This window comes from Sinohyriopsis cumingii, unplaced genomic scaffold (genome assembly GCF_028554795.1).
Source record: "Sinohyriopsis cumingii isolate HCF-2022 unplaced genomic scaffold, ASM2855479v2 utg000913l, whole genome shotgun sequence".
Taxonomy (NCBI): Eukaryota; Metazoa; Mollusca; class Bivalvia; order Unionida; family Unionidae; genus Sinohyriopsis; species Sinohyriopsis cumingii.
In genome coordinates, this window is record NW_028315943.1 from 1,101,279 (window position 1) to 1,128,873 (window position 27,595).

Here is a 27,595-nt window from a genome sequence, read left to right on the forward strand (position 1 = left end):
AATCAGAAAATAAATTTATTACAGGAAGTTTTGTACCATCAGACGCATTAAAGGTAGATTCCACAAGATTCCATTGATATTTGTTTCGATATTCTAGACGTTTTATAAATATGTTTTCGTTAGAGAAAAATCAGCGAGTTTTGGTTATGGTGGTCTTTAATATTCAGGTGGAATTTTAGGCCATCCTAATACGGATCTAATCGATGAAGAATATATATCTACATCATAATTAGATAGTCTATGTCTATTGACACTGATAAGATTGGTTCGTAAACAGTGATAGCTATTTTATATAATTTTCCATTATAAAATAGATTTTTTGCTGAAATTCATCGCTAATTTGTTCAATTTGATAACTGTCCGTGGGATTTTCAATAACTTGCCAATCGTGAGTCCCATCTAGTTTATTTTTATTTGAAAATACCAAACAATTAATCGCTGGCAATCCACCAAATGATTTTGATCTAATATGTGGACACCTGGAATATAATCGTAATTGTGCTTGCAGTTGGAAAATTGACGCTAAATTCAAGATTGGTTGAGCTTGCTGATTTCATCGTGGTTTTTGACGGAGTTGTATTAGCGACGACTTGTTGTAGTAATTCGTTCGGCGTTGAATTTATTATTGTATGATAATAATGATAATAATAATAATAATAATTGTTATTATTAATATTATTATTATTATTATTATTATTATTATTATTATTATTATTTAAATCAGACGCAGATTATATCACTGTCATTACTTCTTTGTCAATCTTAATCATCTCCGTGAACTCAAAATCTGATATTTTTCCATCGATGAAACTTGATGATATGAACGAAGATAATTTAGAGTATGCTAGCGGGTCTGTTAGTATTTTTATTATATTTTCATGTCATTTTATATTTGTACATGTACATTTTTTGTGATGATATTCAGAAAATCAGCAAGTGCTGTTGCAGCTGATAAACATATGGTTACAATTGCCGGCGATGCCATTGTTATTGTTGATAATAATACGCTGGTTTCAGCGATAACAGCAGACGCTAAATAAACAATGATGTCAACAACAACTACACGTCTGCGATACTTTTTAATTTTATTTTATTATATTCGTCAACGATATTATTTAGTTTTTTGCAATTCATATACCTGATTATATCTAAAACGTTGAACGTTGATTGGAATACTCATTATATTTTAATTACTAACTAATAATTAATTAAGGTGTTTCAGCGACAAATTCCAGTCACTACCAGTAAGACGCTACGGTTAATTTTTTGACACCTTCCTAATTTTTAAGGTAGAAGAAATGAACCTAATTATGATAACCCTAGCATTTATAAATTCACACAGAGGCTAAATATGTAATGTGGTTTAGATTTACTTTCAGTTAGGCTTGAAAATGGGTTTGCATCCTTTGGTGACTGTCTGTCACAATTAGACTCACACTGGAGATCAAATGAACAGCCGACTTGGCTTACGTATTTACATATGTATACTACAGAGGTAAATATCTCAAAATCAAGATGGTTGAGGGATGATGAAAAGAATGATAATTTGTTATAGTACTAGTGAACTTTTTTCATGCATAAGGCATATACTGGTTCTTTTAACTGCCACAGGAAAATATTCAAAATAGCTCTTGATGAATGTAATGTTAATGGCAGTGTTGGTTCAGTATGAAAGCCACCAGTTGTACAAGGAATTAACCTGATTGCCGCAGTCAAAATCTCACATGCGTGCTTTCTACAAAAATCATTAGTTTGTTTTTATTTGTATCTTCAGTGTAAACTTATTCTCATTTTTCTGCAATTGGTCATTGTCGGATGAAAATTCACCAGATAAACTGTCCAGTGAGACATAACACAATAGACAAGGTTCCAGAACAATTATCGGTTGAATGATGCCAGGGATACGTGGTAAATATACTAATTTTCGCACTGCTGAATAAGGACAGCCTATATACACCAGTAACTTCCGCGGTATATTTGATAGTGTTATTTTGCTGTGACCATGTTGATGATCCTGATGAAACTGTTTATACCACGTTGATGATCTGCTTATTAGGAATTTTAATCAGATTAAATTTTTAACAATATCATGCATTCCACTGAAAACAACTTCTAGTTTCTTTTAATATCATCGATCTGGTTTTCGTTCTTCATAAGAATAATATTGATAATCGCGCACATATTCATCTTTTAGAACTGGCGCATCCATGGCAAATGCTGTGTCTGACATACGCTTTAACATTTTATTATAATTGTTATCGTCTAACACGAAGACAACATCGTGCTATCAGACTAGCAGTTATATTGTTTCTGCTTCACCAGCCAATTCTGCTAGTATTTGATTTGCATCTTGATTTATTATTTTACTAACATGTGAAGGCATAACATCAGTGCTGGGTAATTTCAGTGGCTGTGGTTTTACTGGATGAGGTTTTCGTCGCATTAATCGTGCTAGTCTATCATTATTTGCCGAGAATGCGTTGCTAGCAACATCACCAACAGCACTTATACCTTTATCGCGAACAACGTCAATAGCTTTCATTCCCACTTGCTTTGCACTCTGTATTACTTTTGGGGCTATCCTTCTAAATAGACCCTGAAAAACATCATCTTACAATGCTTCGTGTGTTGGTAATCGCGAATTTATCACCCTAACCAGTCTATGGTCTAAGCTGAGAATTATGTATGATCATCTTATTTTAATCGTTGTATCTAATTACATACCCTCAATCAATGTGATAATCATCAACGATTTCATCAATAAGAGACCGATAAACATCAGTATCCATGATACTAACTTTAAATAATCTCTGACAAATATCGGCTACTTCATTAATACTTTCTGGAGAATTATTACCGGCTCGTTTTACGCCTATCAGAATTTCTAATTGTTCAACATCTGCAAGAACACTATTGGGGCATGAGGTAACACGACCATTTCCTTGAGTGGCAATACCACTTCCAGTGGCGCTTGGGCCAGGATCATCTATACCTGTTTTGTCTGCTTTTTTCTTACTTTATGCTGAGCGTAATATCCGTTTTTGTTTTGTTTCTTTAATTTCCTGCTGTATTTTTTCTTCCTTTTGTCTCCTTTCTTGCTGTACTTGTTTAATATGCTCATCTACTGTCTGGTTAAAAATAGTAAAAGTAGTAATGTCTTCCTTAGATCTGATCTGCGGAGTATTAGTGGCGACACGATATACATCCTTGACCTAATCAGATTTTTTTAGACTTTTAACATCTTCGGGTTTTACATACTTATCTCTATTACGATATGCAAACGCGGCAATATTAAGTAATTGACCTGGGTCAAGGATATCGGCAATACCTTCCGGTGTAAATTTATCCATAATGTTAATTTTAACTCTTGGTAGAGGTTGAGGCTCATCTTCAGGTTGTGGTTGAGGAGGTTGCTGGGGTGGTGGTTGAGCTGCTTGAAGACGGCCTGCAATATCAACAGGTAATGTTTCAAGAGATTTGTGTGCTGCCTTGGTTGCTGTAACAATTTTCTTTGTTGGTTCGACAATTGGTTTAAATAACTGTTCTGAACCCTCTGCAAATTCTACTTGAGACTCCTGACGCGCTTATAGTTGCTGATTGACAGCATTACGAACAGGGATATATTTCTTAATTTACTCTAGTCGGTCTCGAGCTAATATAGCTGTGCGAGATTCCATTATTGATAGAATAATTATTTAATTACTCACACACTACAGCAGCATGGAGGGTCCGACCAAAAATGAGTGTCCGAAAGGTAAACAAAAACACGCATACAAATTTGAAAAAACACGAACGACGATGAAATAGTTGTTGTTGTGGGGTTTAACGCCATTTTTCAGAACACGATAGGCTATGTATGGCGGCCAGTATTAATGGTGGAGGAAGCACCCGGGAAAACCCCGGGAAGAACCACCGACCCACGAGAAGCTACTGGCAAGCTTTCTCACATACCCACATTGGTCGAATCCTAGACTCGAACCCACGCAGACAGAGGTGAGATGGCAGTGATCCGTAACGGAGAGCTCTTTAGACCAATCGGCCACTCGGGGCCCGACGACGATGAAGTAACAAAATGAGGTAACAAAATGAGCTAAGCCCAGTTAAAGAAACTCTCGGTTTTATTTAGAGGCTTCCGTTTGGCGTTATTGACCTTATATTTGTCATTTTTGTTGGAAGCTTTATTTTTCATAAATGGACTTACCAGCAAGTGGTATATTCATCCTCCTTGCTGCTTTGCACTATTTCGAAACAGTGAGTTCGGTTCAAGCTATGTCGAACGTGCAAAGTGCTTTCGATGGGAAGAACCGAATACTTTCAGCGCACAGACGATGTATGACGACATTACGGAACGTATTGTCAGTGAGCGGTCTACTTTAAGGACTTGCACATCTTCAGTTTGCGAGATATACGAGTTCTTAATTTCTTGTGTATATGTTATAACTATTGTACTACCACGTTTACTTTTATATATTTTCTATGTAGTTTCGGCTTAGATAGGATAATGCAAATATTTTATATTCTTGTTTGTGACTTAGCAAGACATTTATATCAGCAATATAGTTGCATTTTTTTCAAAACGTTTAGTACCGTAGGAGATACTTATCGGGCACGCGTGGTTTTACTTCTGAACCTGTATATTGCTTTGTAATTATTGTGCCGATAATGCCATCTTATAACTTACCGTATACAAAATCATTACCTTTTATCGTATATGCCTGTGTCATGCATAGTACACGATGTTAGATGTATTTTCAGCTTATAGGAGGTACAGCTGTAGAGCTGATAGAAGTCGACGTGGTACCAGCTGTAGAGCTAACCCTAGAATTGGACCATAACAGCTGTAAAGCAGAACCATAGCAGCCGTAGAGCTGAGTTAACAGTGTAGCTGGTCGAGTAGCAGGTGATCGGGCGTTGCTGACGGATTGATAGGCTCTGATTGCTTGATTGGCCAAGGAATTTAATGGTGGTCAGTGACTACCTGGAATAGCAACTGTCTGATTGACCAATGTGACAGTTAGCCATGTATGCTGGTGACGGAGTGTGTAACTCCATACATGTAATCTTTTAGCCGTTGGCTATTTATTTTTTGTGGGGGGTTGGGGGTTGTAATAAACAGTGTTTTGGGATTGTAAAGATATTTGGTATATCTGTCACTTTGTTTTCTTCATTTTACTATTTGAGTAATATATCTCATTTTTTCACTATTTGAGTGAATACAATTTTACTATATGTGTAAAGTACCACATTTTTTGCTATTTGAGGAAAACATATTATTCTTTACGTTGTGTGAAATCACTGTGAATCATTCAACTTTTTCCTTGTACAATTTAAGGTCATTTATTTGTATTTTCATTTTGTTGCATCATTAGGTTCGTGCGGAATTATATTAATTTCTCTGGATCTTATACTAGCACGTATTAATCAAAATTCTTTTCCCATTCAAGTCACTCATCATTAAACATTGTATCTGTATCACCATCAAAAGTGTTCTGTTGTAAATCTGAAATCCAATCCAGTTATATATATATATATATATATATATATATATATATATATATATATATATATATATATATATATATATATATATATATATATGTGTGTGTGTGTGTGTGTGTGTGTGTGTATGCAAGTCTGTATGTGTGCGTATGTGTTTGCGAAATATTACGTACTTTAAACATTAAAACGTTGACATATCTATCTATCTATCTATGTATATATATATATATATATATATATATATATATATATATATATATATATATATATGCCATTTCAATTCTGCTGGCTAAATAATTCCACTAATGTGTAAATCACAGTTCAGTCATTAACAAAGTGCAACAGGTACTTTTACCCACAGTTGTTTGCCAGGTGAGAACCGCGAAGTGGTTGAAAAGCGTTTCCTGATAAGGGGCTCGAGATAAAACTAATAAATTGCGTACTTTACTCCCTGGTGTTGAACTAACTGGCTTGTTTTAGACAGCTTTATGGTATTATTTAAATACTACATCAAGGCATATTTTGTCTTGTAAAGTCTCAAACCGCTTAGTGTAGCTTCAGATGCGCTCTATTATTCACGTTTTTCTTCAGCGACTATTTCAACAGTGATCGAGTATTTCAACAGTGATGAGTATTTCAACAGTGATCGAGTATTTTCATTCTAATCTGCCTGACCTGATTACATAGTTTATATTTGTTTGAGTGTGCTGTCAGAGATATCTTGTCTATATATTTAACCCGCGACCTTTGATCATTGGAACATAAATTTATAAAGAGTATAATGCAAACAAATAATTATATCCTTCACATTACTTTCTCCAAACCATATCCTAGTAACGCCGCGAATGTTCGTTAATTTTATTACCTTATAAAACACTTTCCTTTCACCATGAGCAATTATGAATAGTTTACCTCAGGAACAAATTATTTTAAGTTTAGAAGAAGTAATGACGCGAAGATTACCCGATTTACAACAAGTATTTGCATCCATTTTCTTCGTTATGAGCGGGCGATATGAGCGACTCTGCAGGGAACACACCCTGGATGGAAACCAATTTGAATCAAGACCACACTTACACAGTATGCATCGTTTTCCTTCATTTTTGAAACATCCAGGATCCTAATGATGGAAGCACACATGCCAGGTTTGAGCAAACTCCGATAACAAATATGGTTTCCATGGTGATAGCAATCTTATTCAATCAGATGCAATATTATATTATTAGCATGAATGGAACCAGCTCATTCTCAAACCCATACGAAATCAATCGGACCAGAAATCCGGTTTTGAGTGGTAACACCCTGAGACAATCAGTTGCAAAACCAACTCATTTAATATCCGTTTATCTAAATCATTATCGAAATCGGATACAAGATAACATTGGCCTTATTAACATTGTGGATCTCGCTCATTATGGAACTCATGATATTAGCATATATTTCAAGTTAGATCAAAGTCGGATCAGAATATGCCTTCGAAAGGCGTAACAATCTCAGCCAGTCAGTTGCAAGACCACCTCACTAGTATGCATGGATCTCGCTCGTTATTAATCTCATCTAAGAACGTAATGATGTAAGTAAATATATATATATATATATATATATATATATATATATATATATATATATATATATATATATATATATATATATATATATATATATATATATCACACGCTTGGGGACGTCAGATCAGAAATGCAGTCTGCAAGATCATCGCATTAGTATGTAGTGATATTAGTCATTATCCAATGCACCCGAGACTTAATGACATCGGTATATATTCCAAATCTCATCAAAACGGTATAAGACAAATGGCCTCCGTAGTAATAACAATCTCAGCCAATCAGATGGAAGATCATCCACAATAATATGCGTGGATTTCGGTCATTATCAAACTCGTCCTGAATCTCAATGATAAATCCAAATATTCCAAGTTTGATCCGATTCCAATCATAAAGATAGCCGCTTGATCATGCGGTAAGAGGCAAATGCTGGCAAACGGACGCACACTGGACGCACACCATATATTAAGTATTCTTGATATTATAGCCAGGTAAACTAAAATCGAAGATGTAACAGACCTACCTGAGTTATGCTTTAGTAATTTGAATTAAATCTAGGATCTAAAGCTAAAGAGCATTCTTCGTTCTGAGCAAAGAACGTCCAAGTTCTTTTCAAAATTTGAGATCGATTTAAGAAAACGAAACACCTCGCCAATACAAGACGTGTTTATTATAATGGTTATCTCTACCTTTGATTTATTTAAATAATTTGCATTTAACTCAGATGAACCTGTGTGTTGCTTTCATAAAATGTCTCTTTAGTTGCTTTAAGTTTGCTTAGGAAACGTTTTGCTGATTTTCAACAACAGTATAGTTATACCCGAATTTGTTCTGCAGGTGGAATCATGTACTTTTTCTTTTAAACAATAGTAAAAACATACTCTGTGTATAAAGTGTTGTTACTTAAAATATGTTTTGTGTACATAATTTCGAGTTGGCATATTTTAGTTATACCGAAGATATTATAGCTGATACTAATTATTCTTTATAACAAATTTAAATTTAGGATGTTATTTTCTGGACACGTTTGGTGTAAAGAAAGGCAAGATTTTGTTTTAAAATCCTGGCAATCTTTTGATCCATCTATGAATGGACCTAACTTCAGACGAGGAACCAGCATAAGTTAACTGTGCAAAACAACCTACACGCTTTGGTTTGAGCCAGCTGAAGAAAAGTAGTTATAACTGATGTAGAAATATGTCTGGTCTGGTGGGAAATGGAAACACTCTCTACTGCTATGTCTTGTCATTGGGACACACTCGTTCCTGAAATTGTTTCTCAGTTAAAAACATTCGAGAAGTATTTATCGAAGTACATATACATGAAAGAGTTTGCATATACGTGCTTAATTTATACCTCAGTTTAAATCAGTATTTAGTCGCATTACGCTGTGAGTGGTTCCAAGTCGGATGTGCGATCTATTTAGGTCTTCATCAAGGAAATAGGGACCAACTTTTCGTATCAAGATGTGCGATTAAATGATGACACAATATGTAAGATGAACGATAAAATGGGCGTGTAAAACATTGCATCCAAATTTGGGACATCTTAGTTTTTGTTTATATAAGCTATTAATATCAGGATTATCTTCGACAAGTGAGGACAATAAAAGGACTCCAGGAAATGCCAGACTTGTTATGCGGAACTACCTTTTCCTCGATACCATGAGCATATCTCTGCAAACGGGGTATTTAGTAACGTAACTTGTCGTGTCTAACGCTCGCCTAGTTTGCAAAGAGAGTAGACACAAATCTTTCGTCGCATAACTCACCTTCGGATTAGCACACACACAGATAATACGTATAATTCAAAGCTACAGCTTTGACCGAGATGTGATCGCGCATTAAGCGATGTCATATATACTTGTGTGTATTTCATTCTTGCATGACTTGAGGATACAGCCTTCGCCTGTCAAGATGCTATCTAGGGAGATCAGTTGCAATTTACAAGACGGTGTGCTATCTACCAGAGCACTGATTCTGTACAGAGTAACAGTATATTTCTTTTGTCTAATCGATGGACCGATTTCTTAAATGTTTTAACCTGTTCATACTCTACCCTGAGAAGTTTTAGTACTAGAGTATGCATGTCTAATGGATAAATGTATTTATATATGTTATGGAACTACACGAATGCCGAAGAAATGCAGCCACTTGGTAGCTATTTTGAGTCATAAAACATATTGTATTAACGTGTATGACCATTGAGGAAACTGTAATGTCGTTACCTTGTTTGACATTCTTGTCTAGTAATATCGGATTCCCGTTCCAGCTGGACACTTCTCCCTTCTCATCAAACAGCACATTAAGGTACCCCAAATATTTGGACCAAGCATAAGCGGTGACCACCAAAACTCTCCGGCCATTGTTTGTATTGACAATTGTCGGATATGGACCTTCAATCTCTTCGTTGGATGGTTTGGGTCCTAAATTAGAAGTGTAAAGAGAAATAATTGGCGCAAAGACTTCTGGCTTCATTTTCATCAAACGTCTCAAATAATAAATTATTTTGTGTTGTTGTTTTTTTTTATCTTTTTATATTTTGTTGCAAAATTTCAATGAATAATAGACAGAATAATAAAAAGCGTTATATATTTCAATAAAATCCACAAACAAACATTTACGTAGCAAGAAATGATGGGACCTCCAGCAAAACGTAGTTCAAGAGTACCTACTCAATGAAAAAGAAAGTTACTTCGTGGGTATTTTGAGCCAAAGCTGGATCTTTGTCCCCCACCCAACCCCATTGCGGGGATTATTGCTAAGCAATTGATTACAGCTCCTGACTCTGTTTTTGCAAAATGCTTTAATTAGGTATACAAGTTACTGATTACATGTAATTATCTTATACATTAGTTGGAATTAATATTTTTTTTCTTTAATCTCTCAGTTATCTTGATTTGTGCAACGTTAGTGGTAAACCCGTTTCGTTTTCTTATTGATATTTAAATTTGTCACATAGTCGGTACACTTCACCTATAGTGTGTGTAGTTTAATAGTTCTGATATTATAACATGTGACAATATTCTAACATGTGAACATATCCCTTTACGTGATTCTGGTTGGTCCAAATAAACCCATGAAATTATTGTGCAGTATTCTCTTTTTGATTGGCTGCGATCGTGGGAAAACTTTTTTAACCCCGCCTTCGGGAATTGTTTGTTTTAAGTGAACATTTTGTCGGTCTCTTTTAACACAACAGGGGTTTGTTATGTCATGTATACGATATCATAACGTAAAAAATTGCTAAAACCCTAAGACAACAACAACAACAAGAAATAAAAATAAGGGTATTGCTCAGCTGATAGCGGCTGTGTGGGGTGTGGGTGGCGGGAGGCGGTAAACCTGTAGCATGGAATCCACCCTATTTACAAACGTGGTTTAAATGGTAACTTACAAAAGTAGATAAACTCATCTCTTTTCACAGAAGAATGTGGACATAAGTCTCCAATCTAATAGATGCTTATCCAACCACTGCATATTTACGCGGTAAATTTGTGATGCAAATCCGACTCAAAATGAAATTTTTTGACATATTTTGTAGTCTACTGTTCAAAGTCAAGTACGGCAAATATCCAGTCACAAATACATTACTGTAAATATGGGTATTTCTGCATCCAGTAAACCTTCTTTCAAAAGAATATTGCAACGATGTAATGTTTAGTAGTGAAAGTGACATGTTAGGTTACGTAGAAATGGATCGTATAATGCACTCAAGCGAGTGCTGCATCAAACAATGCGACACCGTGTTCATTGGACATTCTGTGTTGAAACATTATTGTGTCCGTGTAAAATGCTCTATTTATTCGGAAGGACGTTTGTTCTTTACTCATAATTAGCAAGAAAGTATAATCCTCTTTTAAACGTTATTGCAAATTCAACCTTGTTTGGGTCTATTTTTTATGCACAACAAATGAAACATGTAACGTCTGTCAGAATGGACGAAATCATTCGTTCTTATTCTTCTTTCAATCGAAATAATTTTCACTGAAATAAAACTTATGTGATAATAAGAATCTCATATGGGTAATGATAATACTGAATTTATTAAACGAGTTGAATAATGGCCAATTTTTGTTGTCCTGGAGAGCAAAAGCTGGACATTATTCAACGCGTTTCATAAATTTAATAATAAATCCTTACTCATTTGAGATCCTATATGAATTATATTCATAATGGTTTAAAATAATACTATCCTAAGCATGTACCTGTATAGAGAAAGCTGTGAGTATGACCTCCAACTATAACGTCAAGGCCGTCAACCTCACGAGCAACTTTCTGATCGTTGCCATATCCCGCGTGGCTCAATCCAATAATAATTGAAATGCCAGCCGCTTGCAGACTTTTAACCTCTTTTTGAACGCTCTGAATCGGATCAACAAACTTCACAGTGGGACCTGAGACCAGGAAAAATGAGAAACTCATTTGTTTACATTAAAAGTATTCATCGGAAAGTTTGTTTTATGGCGATGGTTATATTATCAAAAGATCAACAAACGATCAACGGCTTTTTTGTCTATACAAACTAATGACGGACGTTATTTGGGATATATGCTGAAATCTGTAACTGGAGGAGTTTTATATGTTTTGGATATCTCTAATTGTAAGAGTCTTATAATATACTTGTAATAATTAATAATAATGAAAATTGTTAGACGCAAGGTTCTGTTAACGTCTTTTCGTCTTTGTAAAGTTCTAAAGCATTTCAATGACTTCGTCGTATGCCTCGCGGTTGAATAATAGAACAATTCCTGATAATTGTATTGTCAATGTGTATCACTGAATTAGTTACATAAATGAAGACTTTGTGCATGCGGCAAAATACGTCTGAAAGTTATCATCCAAATGGAAAATTTTCTTTTGTCCAATTCGACAGCTTCAAAAAGAAAAATGTACCTGCTTTGGAAATAGAACCTGTTTCTTCAGTGATGTATCCCACAATTCCTATTCGTGTGCCATTTAAGTTCAAAATAACTGATTTGTTGAAAAGGCCCTGTAAACGAGGTTCACCGGTCACGTTAATGTTAGCACTGACAACGGGGATCGTTATGTTATTCAGAAAATTGGCCAGTCCGGGAACTTCAAGGTCGAACTCGTGGTTACCAATGCACTGTAAAACAGGAAGTAATGAGTATTTTGAATTGTTATCATAGAAAACATCAGAGACGATTAAAACAGCTCAGAAAACTCCAGGTCACTAGGCGAACTCGATTTTATGTTTCGCCTACAATGCGTATACTTGACATACGATGTTGCTGAAAGCAGTGTTAGTAGTAGTAATAGTTGCTGCTGTTATCGTGTTGTGTCCTTAACACATTAACCCTGAGGCGACGAGTTGACGTGGCAGGAGGTAGTAGTCTACTGCCGAGCTCTGTAGCGTCACTGTCATGCATAATACACTAAAGAGGGTGGTATTATAGAAAGGCAAACAGATGTAGATCTACAATGATACCAAATAATCTGGAATATCTAGTTGCACTACAAAATACAGATTTTAGAAAGACTCATTTTTGCACCGGACCTTTTTCTACCCAAAATTCTCCCGTGGTCTGTATCCGGTTTTGTGTCCGGATTTTAGACTTTTTGGTCTCACATCTAAGGCAAACAAGTATGAAAAGCAAACAGACAGATGAACCTTTGCAAAAAGTATTATAAGATGGGCATTTGGAATAGAGTGGTCTCGATACAAAAATAATGGCTCCGTATAGCATAAAAAAATAAAGTACAAAAATAATCCAACTTTTACCTTCTGCTCATGCGCGAGACAAATAGCCAATGGAAAACGATGTTTCAAACACAACTAGACAGTATGTCATTGAAAGATCTCCTGTGATCTGGTGTTTTCGGATATATTCAGAAATAGCTTTCAAAATGTGTTTCCTACTCGATTTTCAGGCGAAAATGACAAAACGCTCCAGGGGTTACCGTGTTAACCGTCACTATTACATTCAAGAATAGATAGTCATGGAATTTGATTCGTAGAAATCAATCTTTAAGTGTATTACTCATTACCAGCACAACTAGATCACAGATCAGTTGCTCGTTTTTTTTTTCTTTCTTTCTATCCTATTGGATACTTTGAAACTTTACACATAGGCCCTTTCCAAACCATCGTTTTACAGTCGGAAAGTGAGATAAGGTGGCAGGGTCCAGTTTCGTAAATTGGTCCATGGCAAATTTCTTAACTTAAGGCTATGGGTGTGACCTTTTCAGCTATTATTGTTTACTATTTATAGATATGAATATATTTGTGAACTAGGTGTTTCGGGCTTGTGTTGTTCTTGAAATTGATGTCAGCCATGTACACTTTCCATAGTTGCTCTGCAGTATGTTGATAGTGAAATACCAATTGTCGGCTATGAAGAAGAGCTAGCCTCCTATAGCAGTAGACAACGTGGGTTCAAGGCACGTAGAGTATCTCAAAAACGGCTTGGATGACAGCTATTCTGAATTGCATCAAACTATTTAGCAGACAATGTTTTAAAAATTTTCATCCAGGGAAAGAGCTTGCGTTTGCAATCTGCGCACCACATGCTGTCAAAAATAGCCTTTGGATGTGAAAAATGCATGTATAAAATAGGGGTTGGGGTGCATAAACTTCTTCTGCTATGAACTGCCATTGACTTCTCTGGTCAAGTGAATACTATTCTTATGCTTTGTTTTAATATCGGTATCTAAAAATATTGGACCTTTTTGACCTCACTTGTGTATTTGATTTTTTATGATTTTTTATACTAGGTCACAGATTGCGGTATTAAATTTGTACATAAAAACTGGCTCCTGCCCCCGTAAGGAAAATTGATGATTTTGTATGGTGCAGTCAGCCACATCTATTATACTTTTCTGTTTCTTTGTGTATATTTAAATAATTTTTATGCATTAGCTTCATTCTATTTCCTTCCTTTTTCCATATATCACTTAGTGTTGTAAGTAATACTCTTTGGAGAGAGAGGTAACTGTGTTTTGTACCTCAATGTGAGAACTGTTTACATCATGATAAAGTAGCATATTTTGGACTTAACTTACTAAATATGGGAACAAAATGGTAACTATAATGTATTGTCTTGCACTTTATGTAGCTGGCAAGGTCTGCACCCCTATTTGTTATAAATAATATTCATATTTCAATACAGACACACATAAACAATTGCATAGCATGTCAACATGTATTCTTAAAAGTAATTTTACTCCACAGGATCAGATAGAATTCAGAGGAATCATACATAAACATACTGTTGTGAATATTGAATGTCACCAGTGGAACGGTCTTAGAAATAGTGATGTATATGGCATATTACTTGGTATATTTTGGTGAGAAGAATGAAAGTTTTAGCACACCGACATAGTTTCTACCTTCATGACCCCACTCTGAAGTTGACATAAGAGATTCATATCTCACACTTGGGTGATGATAGGAAATGTTTGAGTGTTATGCATATATCTTGAAATGTTTAGGTTCAGTTAACAAAGAGGTAAAAGCTTAAAATTAAATGGCAGTTTCATGCATTTGACAATACACATGCAGTTTCTCCTCTGACAGTCTTGTTTTCACTGAATGTTAAAAGTACATCAATATCACTTGCTTGTTTCTCTTCTTTTTGCAGGTCTCAGAATGCATGGTAAGAGATTAGGATTAATCGGTTAGTCATGCTGAAAGAAACAATAACTTGAATCTCATCCAGATACTCATTCTGATCTAAGTGCACAAGAGAGTGACTTTGACGGACAGATTTAGCTTCTGCGGGAGTTGTTTTATGGTACGTGCTTATCAAAAGCCAAGCCTGTGAAATGCTTTTTACCTTGAACTGAATTTTCCACTGTCAATATTTGTTCTAAACCTTATCGCATTATTTACTATGATTTTGTAAACTCCAGTAAACATTAAAGTCAGTTGTAAGTAAATTGGTGTCTGAGAAGAAATTTCTTTGTTAAATTGTAATGAGTAATTTGCATATATATATATATATATATATGGTCAATTTCATTGGCTATGTATCTATGAATTTATTTGATATGTCACTTTGTAAGTTTTAGGGTCACACACATCAGTATATCAATATTCCAGCATTGTCTAATGTCAATTGATTAAACTTTGACTTCTCCAGACTAGCCAGACTTGTGTGCAATTACCCTGCCCCCCCCCCCCCAACACACACTGACAAAAGCACTGATGCTGCTATTAGCATCTCCAGAATGATAACGAAAAGTTAGGAACTTGTTCTTTTATATCAGTCTAAAAGAACTTCTAAATTACATGCTTTACTTAAATGTGCGATTTCTTTAAGTTTGCTAGAAGAATTTATAGAAACTTTTGTGAATTGCATCAAACTATTTAGCAGACAATGTTTTCAAAATTTTCATCCAGGGAAAGAGCTTGCGTTTGCAGTCTGCGCACCACATGCTGTCAAAAATGGCCTTTGGATGTGAAAAATGCATGTATAAAATAGGGGTTGGGGTGCATAAACTTCTTCTGCTATGAACTGCCATTGACTTCTCTGGTCAAGTGAATACTGTTCTTATGCTTTGTTTTAATATCGGTATCTAAAAATATTGGACCTTTTTGACCTCACTTGTGTATTTGATCTTTTTTATATTTTTTATACTAGGTCACAGATTGCGGTATTAAATTTGTACATAAAAACTGACTCCTGCCCTCTAAGCGCATTTATTTTAAAGATTAATGCTCCCGACCAAGAAACTGAAGCCACTGTTACACAACTGTTTTCCTCCAGTAACTTTCTTTGGATTTTGGATAATGCTATGGCCTAGACGGGTGCGATACGTTATTCCTGTTTTGGGTATTCCCTGTTACCTATGAGACCCATATGTATAGAGACGACCCGGATTTATTTGTGATGACACTACACTATTCTATATATGAATGTATACATAATGAAAGAACACATCATATGTGAAATTAATGGAAATAATTCATGTAGTAAGAAGATTCAAAATTACACAAGTCCTACTGTGACTAGTTCACCTACATTTTTGTCGCAACTCTAATAAAATTAATTGTGACATTTTTTACCTGTTGATTAATATCCTCCACCTGTTTCATAACTTTTGTCCTACACTCTAGATATCAAGATCGTTGACACTTACACCAAATTTTACAGCTATACAACGCTGAAGTATAAGCTGTACAAATAACCTACGCCCAAATAGTTAACGGTGATAAGGCATATATATAACCTTGTAGTGGCACATGATCTAACCACAAAATTATGCGGTGTTGGAAAGTATGGAAGTGTTAATACACATGTATATACATATATACATTCAAAATCTAATTCAGCAACACAACTGGTAGGCCCTATCACTCGTGCATATTGTATGTTTATATGATATAACAGACGACTATATATATATTGGACCGTAAAACTGAATAGGTACACGAACTAACATAACTTGATAAACAATGGGTTATGTGCCTTTTTCTTGGACATCACACCATGCGTTTTGACTAAATGATTTCCAACTAGCACAGCAAAAACTATACATTATAATAAATGTTGTTGTTGTGTTTTGGATTTTTAACGTAGCTTTAACAATTTTTCAGTCATATCGCTACGATGTCTGCAATGTGGCAGTTTATAGTGATGTCTAGCACTGGGGCATCATGCCGCAGACATGTAGCATGATGTCCCACCCAGTCACATTATCCTGACACCGGGCCGACCAGTCCTAACACTAGCCTCTTAATGCTGAGAGCCAAGCGAGGCAGCTGTTAGTAACGTTTTTGTAAGTATTTGGTATGACTCGGCCGGGGATCGAACCCACGACCTCCCGCATCCGAGGCGGACGCTCTAACCACTAGGCCACCGGAGCGGACCATTATAATAATTCAAACGAAGGCAAAATTAGTTACAAATATGATAACAAAGACTTGAATTAAAATGATTTCCCAATTGCTAGGAAAGCTTTTTATACATGATTTAGAATTACAAAGTTATCTTTATGACTATTAAAAGCAGACACATTAGTAAGTTGTCCGATGTAAATCTCATTTAACCTATCATGTTGTAAGATGCTAGAAATATGGGTAGAGCCATTTGTTGAGATATTATGTCACTATTTTTTCGTGATGTGAATTCGAATTCTGATGCACTGTATAGAAAGATGAGTTGTTACACATATATTCTGAGATCTGCAAAGCTTGACATCATATCTGTATTTGTGGTCTTACTTCTGCATTGCCTGAAATAGCTTCTAAGATCGACCTCAACATTTTATCACAATAGCAATAACCCTTCAAGGCAGTTTTCACGAGTGTGATTGTAAAAATGGACTTCAATACGAAAATTTGCATTCTGTACGATGTTGTTTTTCTTGGCATCTAGAGGTTTCTGTATGTGGGTTGGAACAAATCAGACTTTACTCTTTGATGCCATTGTGGAGCTCAGCGCTGAAAGTGAGGCGAAAGATTTCACAGCTGAGTATAGGTGTAATCGTCTTTCGAATTTCAAAGATCTTAGTTATATGAACATGCATACGCCCATATACCTATAACATGCATACGCCGATATATCTATAACATGCATCCGCCCATATACCTATGACATGCATATACCCAGATACCTATAACATGTATACGCCCATATATATATATATATATATATATATACACACACACACACACATATATATATATATATATATATATATATATATATATATATATATATATATATATATATATATATATAACACGCATACGCCAATATACCTATAACATGTATACGCCCATATAACTAAAACGACTGACATACATAAATGAAATAACTTTCATTTAGAGGAATGTTTTGTGATTAAATGTAATGTAAGTGATTTGGGGACTATTTGTTTTACAAATATGAATGCGGCAAAACGATATTCCTGGGTTCGTGAGCATCCACGATTGGAGCTACACAGGGAGTTGGTCCATCTAAGTGTCTTATTTTTCAAGATTTTTCCAGATCTATTTAAATTTTCTTCCGAATGTGAAATAGTAAACGTCGGTGGGGTTGAGCTACATGATATATAGTATCAACAGTTTCGAACGTTCATATATATATGTATGTGTGTGTGTGTGTGTGTGTGTGTTTGTGTGTGTGTGTAACGCCCACTCGTTGAAAGGGGTGGGGGTTGATTGCCGGATTGTACCTTTTTTCAAGGTGTCCGCTTTATTCGATTCTCGTTATCTAGGACATGATCGCCCTCGGTGTTATTGTCCGGATCGAGTAAATTTATAGGTATAATAAATAGAGATCTGAGAAGATATATAGAACAGAACGACTCGAGCCCCCGTATATAGAAATCAAAATTTAATCAATTACATAAACAATGGTGATAATACAATACATTAGAAATGTACACTTCTTTCTGTAATAAATCTTTCACCGAATTCAATAACAACAATATATTTATACAAAATAGCCGATCTGTTTTACTGATAGAATTAGTTTATATGATCGAGTGAACAATTGAATTCATTGCCTTGTACATAACCTGCTTGTCACTCCTATTTCAGTTCAGCTGTTCTCTGTCCTTTCGCTTTTTCTTTTCCTTCCATTTCCTCTTTCTCCCCAAGCTTTTTACTGTTTCGACTCCCTTCGTCCCTCAAACTGTGTGTGGGTAGGTGGATAGGTAAACATGAAGATGCACATATACTTGGATACGTCAGTGCGTATGGACATCTGAGGATACGTCTGGGAATACGTCTGAAGAGCTAGTTTCCCAGTTTGTGTTTTCAAGCGTTGCTCGTTTATACCGCCAAAATTGTGTCAGTCGACCTTCCAGACATCATGTCCCTTGGACAAATGTTTTACGAGACAATTTGTTCCAAATTGACTCTCGGAAACTTGTCATCTGTATGTAATTTCGTTACATAAAATGGAGCTGTCATGGTCCTATCTTTAGACTCAGTCGAGGATTTAAACTTGACAGCTATATAAAATTTGGTTAATATTCATGGGCAAATACATTTATATCTATGTTCTGCAATTTATGTGTATGTTTAAATTAAACTTTGATGCTGTGTCAATCAGCGCTTGTATTCTTTTTCCATTTACTGCATCCATTGTTTGAGGCTACAACTCACTCATTTATCAAACCCAAATCTAGCACCATGTATATCAGACTAACCTATGGTCTCTAGGTTGCTGATGATGCAGAAAACGTTTGTACCATATAGCAAAACTACAGCTTTGAGTCGAAAAGCAATTAAAGTTGACGAGTGAAAATCTCTCTAGCTGATAAAACTTAAGACCAGTAAAAATTTCGATGGCAGCCAAATATCAGAATCATAGATGTTCTAAGCTGGGACATGTCTTAAAAGTAGTGAAGGAATGTGACGACTCTCATACTGTGCAAATCTATTACAAAATAATCGCATGCCCGTATGTACAAATGTTAAATTGCACTAATATTTCAAAGGACTGCCTGAACTGTATAAACTCAAGGAAGGATGGATAAGGTTTGTTCTATTTGTGTTTGGTCCTTTATTCGTTCATTGCTCGCATTTTGGCATTGAGTTCCAAAACATTGTTTGATATTTGTAAGAAATCATTTTTAAAAAGTGTCATTGAATAATAATGATAATGATAATTATAAAATGTTATTTGGATGTTGCCTACTGGTATCAATATTTTTAATTAAATCAGCATTTATATTCTCTTGCCATCTCGCTTTTTGTGTGATAATGTATTAATGTCAACATATAAAATATGCCTAGTTTTGTGGTAAGCACAAAAATAGATACATTTTAAGGAGTGACCAACTCTGTGTGTGTGTGTGTGTGTGTGTGTGTGAGAGAGAGAGAGAGAGTTATGTATGTATATGTCCTTACATGTTAACTAATATTATAATTCGATTAGAGCTTTTAACGTGTGTGCGTCTATGTGTGTGTGTTTTGGATGTTTAACGTAGATTTAACATTGCTTCAGTGATATCACTACGATGTCTGCTGTGTGGCACTATGGCATCATGCCGCAGACATGTAGCATGACGTCCTACCCATTTACATTATCCCGACACCTGTCTGACCAGTCATAACACTATTGTAACCTCTTACTGCTGAGCGCCTAGCGAAGCAGCTATTCGTACCATTTTTATAAGTGTTTGGTATGACTCTAACTGGATTCGAACCTGTGACCTCCATCATCCCAGGCGAACGTTCTAACCACTAGATCATAGGAGTGGTCCGACCAGCTGTATGCAAAAATTGTTATATTTCAAAGTGCTGCTAAAAACACGAAAATAGTCAATAACAGAAGTATTTCGTAAAGTTGTAATAGCAACACTCGTACCGTCATAACATATGCCATCAATTATATAAATAATACATTATTTATAGGTATGTTTGTGAATTTTCCAGTGGTATTATTGTATTGATCTAGTGTTCTTCGTTTCTTAGGCAATGTATTCTCCACGATAATTTTCGCGGTATTATTGAAAAACGTAATAGGCACTAAAGCGAAATGTTGAGAAGGAACTCATCTTTTTCCCAAATAACTGTTGATGTTATGAGCTCTGGCGTGCAAATCTCTCATTTAAACACAGTTTTATTCTAAATTCATATGATAGTAATATGGAATGCAAACGTAGAAATTCATATTACGGATAAAACTTGGAATTTGATGGAGGAACATAGACGTTATCATCAGTTTCAGAACAGATTTATCGACTTTAAACCAAAACTCTGAATCACAATGAATGATGGGTACAACGTAGCTATACCCAATGACGTCACGGCAATGTTCGCTATATACAAAAAAAAAAAATTTTGTCTGCGTAAATGTTGGATATATTCCAACCTGTAATACAGGCAACAACAAAACCCACATAATCTTTACTCGTAGCTTCTATATTCGTTAAAATGCAATATTTTTACCACACAATAAAATCAGTTGCCTAGCAAACGCCCATACAAACCATGTAACAATGGTGGCAAAAATTCCAGTCAACGACTTTTTATTTACACGGGGCACCACAATTAAGTTCGGGGGTTGGAAAGTACAATTTCTAACTACACCGTTGCTTGAGATATATATGTGGGATGAACGTAGGAAATGAAAACATATATTTATTTTCCTTTTATTTTGTTCTTTCAAATTAGCAATATTATTATCTACTATTGTATCTATCAATGTCATTTAATCCAAATTTCAAGTAAGATTATAAGTTTTATTTTATCTATATACGATTGTTATATGTAAAAATATTTATACGGGCCATACGCTAAATAGTATATGTCTAAGAGTGTCTTCAGTAAACGTTTTTAATGCGGGTCATAGACTAAATATGCTCTCCTCTTTAAATACATTATTATTATTATTATTATTATTATTATTATTAACTTACCATGGCATCATACTTTAGCTTTTTCATAAAGTACGCAGATGCGAAGCCCTTATACTTAAAGAACCAGAGGGTCCCCGTAAACCGATCTCCGGCGTCAAGGAGGATCACATTTTGATGTGAGTCGCGGATTTCTTTAATTTTTGTCGCCTCCCGTGCAATGCCACCGAAACACTCTTCCTTCTGGGCCTGTTCCTCTGTACAGTCGCTAGAATACTTGTTGATCTGTTCAAAATGAGCATGAAAATCGTTTGTGTGAAGTAAAGTCAGATTAAAACAGCGTAAGGACACTAGACTGATGACCGCGACAAAGAAAAATAAGTAAAGCCTTAATGCATCCATGATCTACCACCTTCGCAGGTAGCAGTATCTAGTACGGGACTAGTTCACTTCAGCCCAAATGTCACGAATATTATAAACTTGCCCCTGTTTACGTTCCGATAATACCTTGACTTGACATTGGGCAGAGTAGCATACATAAATCCTGTGTATCACAAGCGCCTAGATAAGAACAGTATCGCTCAATGTCATTAGCACAACAAGAATGTATCATCGGTTATGCTAGGCGAGACTAATTCATAATCAGTGGCAGCAAATATAAATCCCAGAAATCAGTGTCGCTGTCGCAGTTTACGTCTCTATTTTCAATCATACATGCTATTTTTCTTTCGTTCCGTTTGTGCTCATTTCAGTCAACGTTTCCTTGCTTAGAACTCGTGGGACTTGACTCATGGCTGTTGGATTCATATAACTATACAAAATATGCAGTAACGGTGGCACAGTACCATCTTTGCTGACACAAAAGTGAGAGACCTTTCAAAAAATGCATGGCTATGCATAAGAAAGATGACAAAACATTAAACAAAACCCTATTTGATAGAACACGCCTGGCAGGTATTAGTAAGCTTAACTTGTATAATAAATTATTCCTATGTATATTTCACCATAAATGACTTCATCCGACGAAAAGTATTGTCGATAAGTCTCCTTCGTGAGCGTTGTTTTAGATATTACAAAATATATATTCAATACAAGCGCTATCTGTGCCATAGTCAGAGGTACAGTTACATAAAATGTAAAATAATAATATCATTAATATTAATAAATACAGATCTCAATGTTAATAAATACAGATATCAATTTTAACAATAATAATTGTGTGGCTTACGATGCGAAAACGCTTAAAGAATATATCTTATTGTTTATGTGAATGCATGTCTAATGAAGTCAAAAAAGTTCTAATGATGTTTGATGTTACTATTTCTATTCCATCAGCTCAAGATTCTTTGCGTTTTTCTTCCATTGCATCAGCTCTGCATTTTGATACGACTCTATGGTCTTTAATAGAAAAGAGAGAAAGCAGCATATTTCGTAAAATTCTGCGAACAGTTTCTTTGCCTATAATACAAAATGAAACTTTAAAAAAGGAACTTAAAATATTGTAAATTAAATCCGAAATATTCCTTAAAGTTCCAACACAAGTCCACAAGTTTAGAGTATATCAAATAAATTCCAGTGGTGTACGTATGATGTACCTTATAGCCTCCAATGTGAAGATGTGTTAACGGTTTTGATGTATTGCAATGATATAATCCTAAATGTCTTTGAACGAATTCACAATAATTCACAATAATTCCAAGATAGTAGTTTAGTCAAAGAGCACATTGTATTTCCAATGAAACATTGAAAAAATAAACTAAACCCTCTCAACTGAAGGCAACTTGTTTCCACTAAGACTGATGTTAGGATATGGAATGAGTAATTCTGAGGCAAATATCATTTATATAAAAAGCTAGGACAAAATAACATAACCAGAATAACCAATCATTAACGAGATCTCTTAACAACATTATCTTCCAAAATATATAATAAATTTGGTAATACAAAGCAACATATATAATATTCCGAAAGTTATTTAATTTTCTTAGAAGAGCGTATTTTCTTAAATATTGTTTACTTGAACAAATTCAATTTTGCAATCCTCGTTCGCCATATTTGCAGTTGAATTACATTTTCTCCGCCGTGCTTAAATTGAAAAACATTTATAAACTGTTTCCGAAACTTTTCAAATATCGAACAAATCCAAACAACAAAGACAAGCAGAACTCCCGTTACAACAAGCTGATCTATCTAAAGACACTGTCTGTGGCATTGCTGAAATGCAAAAACTGCAAGACGTCTTTGCTCAAAGCAAAACATTGAATGTACACCCTCAATAAGTGCTTGGACATATGTTGTTTCAAGGCAAATATTTCAAAGACGGAAAATACATTCACGTCTATCATCACGGCGCACATTTCGATGTCATTGCCAGCATCACCGCATTCCAGTTATTGTGGTTATAGCAGTCGAAAGCAACACAAGCATTGCTGATCAAAAAGTGAAGGATGTTTGGCCTCTAAACCACGTCTTAACGAAGGACAACAACGAATGCATTGCCCTGCTTGCCAGTATATTTTTGTCTCCCCTACGTGTTACCAACAGCATCTGAAGACACAAGGTTCACATCGGAAAGGTGCTTGTTAACTCTAAAGTTTGTGTCCTACATGTGGACAAGTGTTCCGTGGCAATAATGCCAAGGCACACGTATGTCCAGGAAATAAACTATGTCACACTGGTCACCAAATAGTGGACTTGGAACACGAATGCTTCATTCTAAAATACAAATCGCAACAGAAGGATGAGGATGAGGAAAGAGGATAGGGAATTTCATCTTTTTCGATTTCGAATGCATGCAAGAGACCACCATTCACATTCCTAATTTCTGAGAGGCTCATAGAGCGTGCGAGAAATGCATCCAAGAACTGATCTTTTGCCATTGCCCGCACGGTAGCAAATTTCTGGAGGACGTGAAAAATCTTTTGAGGGTCTAACACGCTGTCTGATTTTTCCAATGGATCGTAGACCCTATCACCGAGACGTGGAGACTAGAGGGCGATCAACGTCAGAGAGATAGTCATCGCTATGCCACGGTGATGGTTCATAATTTCTCGGGATACGATGGACAGTTTCTACTGAAATACTATACGGAATAAAGCACAGAACGTCCTAATGTGACTTTGAATGGAACCAAAATCAGTTCTTTGGAAATTGTGCAAGTGCAGTTTAAAGATTCGATGGTTACTTGGCCATGCCTTTGAATCTAATGCCTAAATCATTTGGAATGACAAAAAAGGCCAAAGGCGATTCTCCGCAATTTTTCAGTACCGAAGCCAATCAACACGCTGTCCTGTCACATTTGGCAGAATCTCACTACGACCCTGACAACATGCGCACCGAACAACGAGAAATTGTCTACGCTTGGAACCACACATGTAGCGGACCCCTTCGACTTTCATGAAGTAATGTTGAAATAATGTCGTTCCGATGTGGATATTTTACGGCGATGCTGTGCAAAATTTCGAGAATTATTCATGGAACACAGAGTGATCGACCGCTTGGGAAAAAAGCCTGAACCATTGCCAAAGAGTGTTCTTTAGTGTACCGCAAACGATTCATGCCCGAGAAGATATTGGCTGTCAACCGCCCACAAATGACGATTTTTGTCAACCGTCAATACTAGACCAAAGCTCTGTGCTGGTTACATTATTTGTGTGACAAGGAAAACAAATGGATCAAACACGTCCCAAACGAAGGAGGCAAAAAGACTATTGGAGATTTTTGTGGATGGCTGGGACATAGAAAACCCAAAGATCGTGTACTAGATTAACGGTTGCTTATTTCACGGATATCCGATTTGCTGCCCTTAATGGTTCACTAAAAATCAGTTTTTATAACGTACCGTGGAATACTTGTACAAGGCCACTTGTCAGCGACGCTTAAAGTTAGAACAGCAAGGATATCAAGTGGTGGAAATGTGGGAACACGAGTACACTCACCGTTTGAAAACCGATCCCGAATTTAAGCGTATCGTGGAAAGTTACAAGCTGGTGGACCCTCCGAAACCGCGAAACAGCTTGCACAGAAGTAGGACGAATGCCACCTGTTTGCTATACTATGTAGACAAGGAGAAAGGAGAATAAATCAAATACGTGGACATGTGTTCGCTGTATCCTTACGTGTGCAAATATTGTCACTTTCCAACAATTCACCCACTTTTGTTGATGGAACATATCGACCTGGACAACATTCGACAAAACGAAGGATTGATTCAATGTAAAATTTTGCCTCCCACAAACTTGTATAATCCCGTTTTACCTCACCATTGCCATGGAAAACGGATGTTTTCCTTGCGCCGTACTTATGCTGAAACGTGCAACCAAGACCAACCTTGCCAACACACACAGGAAGAACGCGTCTTGACAGGACCGTGGGTCAGCGTAGAATTTTTTAAAGCTCTGGACCTGGGATACCAACTGTTAGAAGTGTACGAAATTTACCACTTTCCCAAGACAGAACAATACCAAGACGGAGTACTTGATCAAACCTTCTCGCTACTTCCAGATGATTCACGACAAAACCTAATATATTAAACACGTTGACGTCTTTCGTGAAAACTTGATCCTAGTCAATTCCGAAGAAGAACTGGACTTTGTACAGGCAGTCGAACTTGGAAATGTCATTTTTGCGGCTTACATGACAGCCCATGCTCGCTTAAAAATAGTAATAATCATTACACCAGTTAGGAAATCGTGTGCTGTATTTTGACAGGACAGTTGTATCTACATTGATCACTGTCACCCGGACATCGAAGGAGACTTTAGGAACCTGGACAGACGAGCACCCAGACGACAAGATTCTAAGTTTTTCTAGTGCCGGTTACCAACGTTACGGCTATGCATACCGAGAAGTGCACACTGAGTGTAAAGTGAAAGAATTGACTATCAATAATCGCACCAGTCAAGTAGTGAGCTTTAGGGTATTGAAAGAAGCCTTAAAACACACCAAATTGTCGGTCGGCCCTTGGAAAACCTGTATCAAATTATGTACCAGAAGCAAGTGCGACTTTCGAATCACTTCACTTTACGAGGATATTGGTCAGCATATAAAAAGGGGAAACGTCCAAGATCGATAGATCATTGTGACTACCATTGCCAAGCGAGGAAAGTGAATCCTTTTAAACAGCCACTATTCAAGTCCGTGATTCTCAAGTGAAGTACGGTGCTCTTCCTAGCGATTGCAGGAATGCCGTATTCAGTGAACTCAGCGATTCAATACAACATCATCAGAACTTTGCTATGACTACTACTACACCTACCGTGAACTGAAATGCTGTGCGTGTCAAACCTGTTGCATGCGAAAGCTGTGCCACTTGTTATCATGGAATTTTTACTGTTTTTTATCGTCAGCGGAAAGACTCGGCTTGCCTGGAACATGCCTGATGGTCTCCGCACTATCACTACCTACCTTTAGTGGGACAACTTTCAGTAATCTCTTGATGGATATTTTACACGAGAACATACGTGGTTTGCACGTGGTGTTGAGAGAACGCATTTACCAAGAGTTTGTAAAAACACAAGTCAAAGAACAATTGCATCGATTATGTCACCACTGTTTAGACAACTGGTACCTGAATGCTGATGACTGATTCTGATGAAGGAGTTCCAGTGGTCAGACATTGATTAACTACCCAACGGCCAGAAGGATTGGTTTGCTACTGAGTTTATTAACTACAAAATAGACATATTGAAACGACTTCCAGAGGAAAAGTTAGAGGATTACAAACCTTTTAAAAACAATTGCCGTGAAAGTATGTCAGTAACAGTAATCAGACCGCGGTGGAATGTCAACGCTTTTTACGAGCATTGAGTCCAATGAATCTGGGCCGTCGTGTGTTGTGTGTCTTAATGAATTTCTTTCTGGGAGTTCGTTTACCAAGCTATTATTTGTGAGCTTTTCACAATACCACCACAAACATGAGGGTGGTACCTGTAAATGTTCACGAGAGACTCGTTCTGTTAAAAGCCTTGCACTTTCATTTTGATACTTCTATAACTCTAGTTGGAGAAACGATTCGTCAACTTTTAGTTACTGAAGATGTTACGAAGATGTGTGTTTATCTTTTGACTTATACCCTCACTGGCAAAATGTAAGTGACTGTACAAGTTTTGGTTTCAAGGCTTGGGCAAAAGAAGCGGCAAACTGTGCCAAAGATTTGTGTTCATAACTTTCAACGTTCAGTGAAACAAACTTAACTTTTAAACCTGCGTTAACTACAGTGCCAGAAGAACCCTACACACAGCGAAACCCACC

At 36.2% G+C, this 27,595-nt stretch overlaps 1 protein-coding gene across 1 annotated transcript in view; it reads right to left on the minus strand.

Annotated features, from left to right (window-relative positions):
* The window catches only part of LOC149773025 (snake venom 5'-nucleotidase-like), a 37,130-nt gene extending 15,008 nt beyond the window's left edge, over nt 1-22,122 (minus strand). Inside the window, exons 1-4 of the mRNA XM_089946860.1 lie at nt 21,407-22,122; nt 11,960-12,173; nt 11,272-11,460; nt 9,292-9,489 (exon numbers count right to left, since the gene is read on the minus strand). Coding sequence (XP_089802986.1) covers nt 9,292-9,489; nt 11,272-11,460; nt 11,960-12,173; nt 21,407-21,745 — 940 coding nt within the window. The 5' untranslated portion in view covers nt 21,746-22,122. The remainder of the gene's footprint in view (nt 1-9,291; nt 9,490-11,271; nt 11,461-11,959; nt 12,174-21,406) is intronic.
* Nucleotides 22,123-27,595: the final 5,473 nt, after the last annotated feature.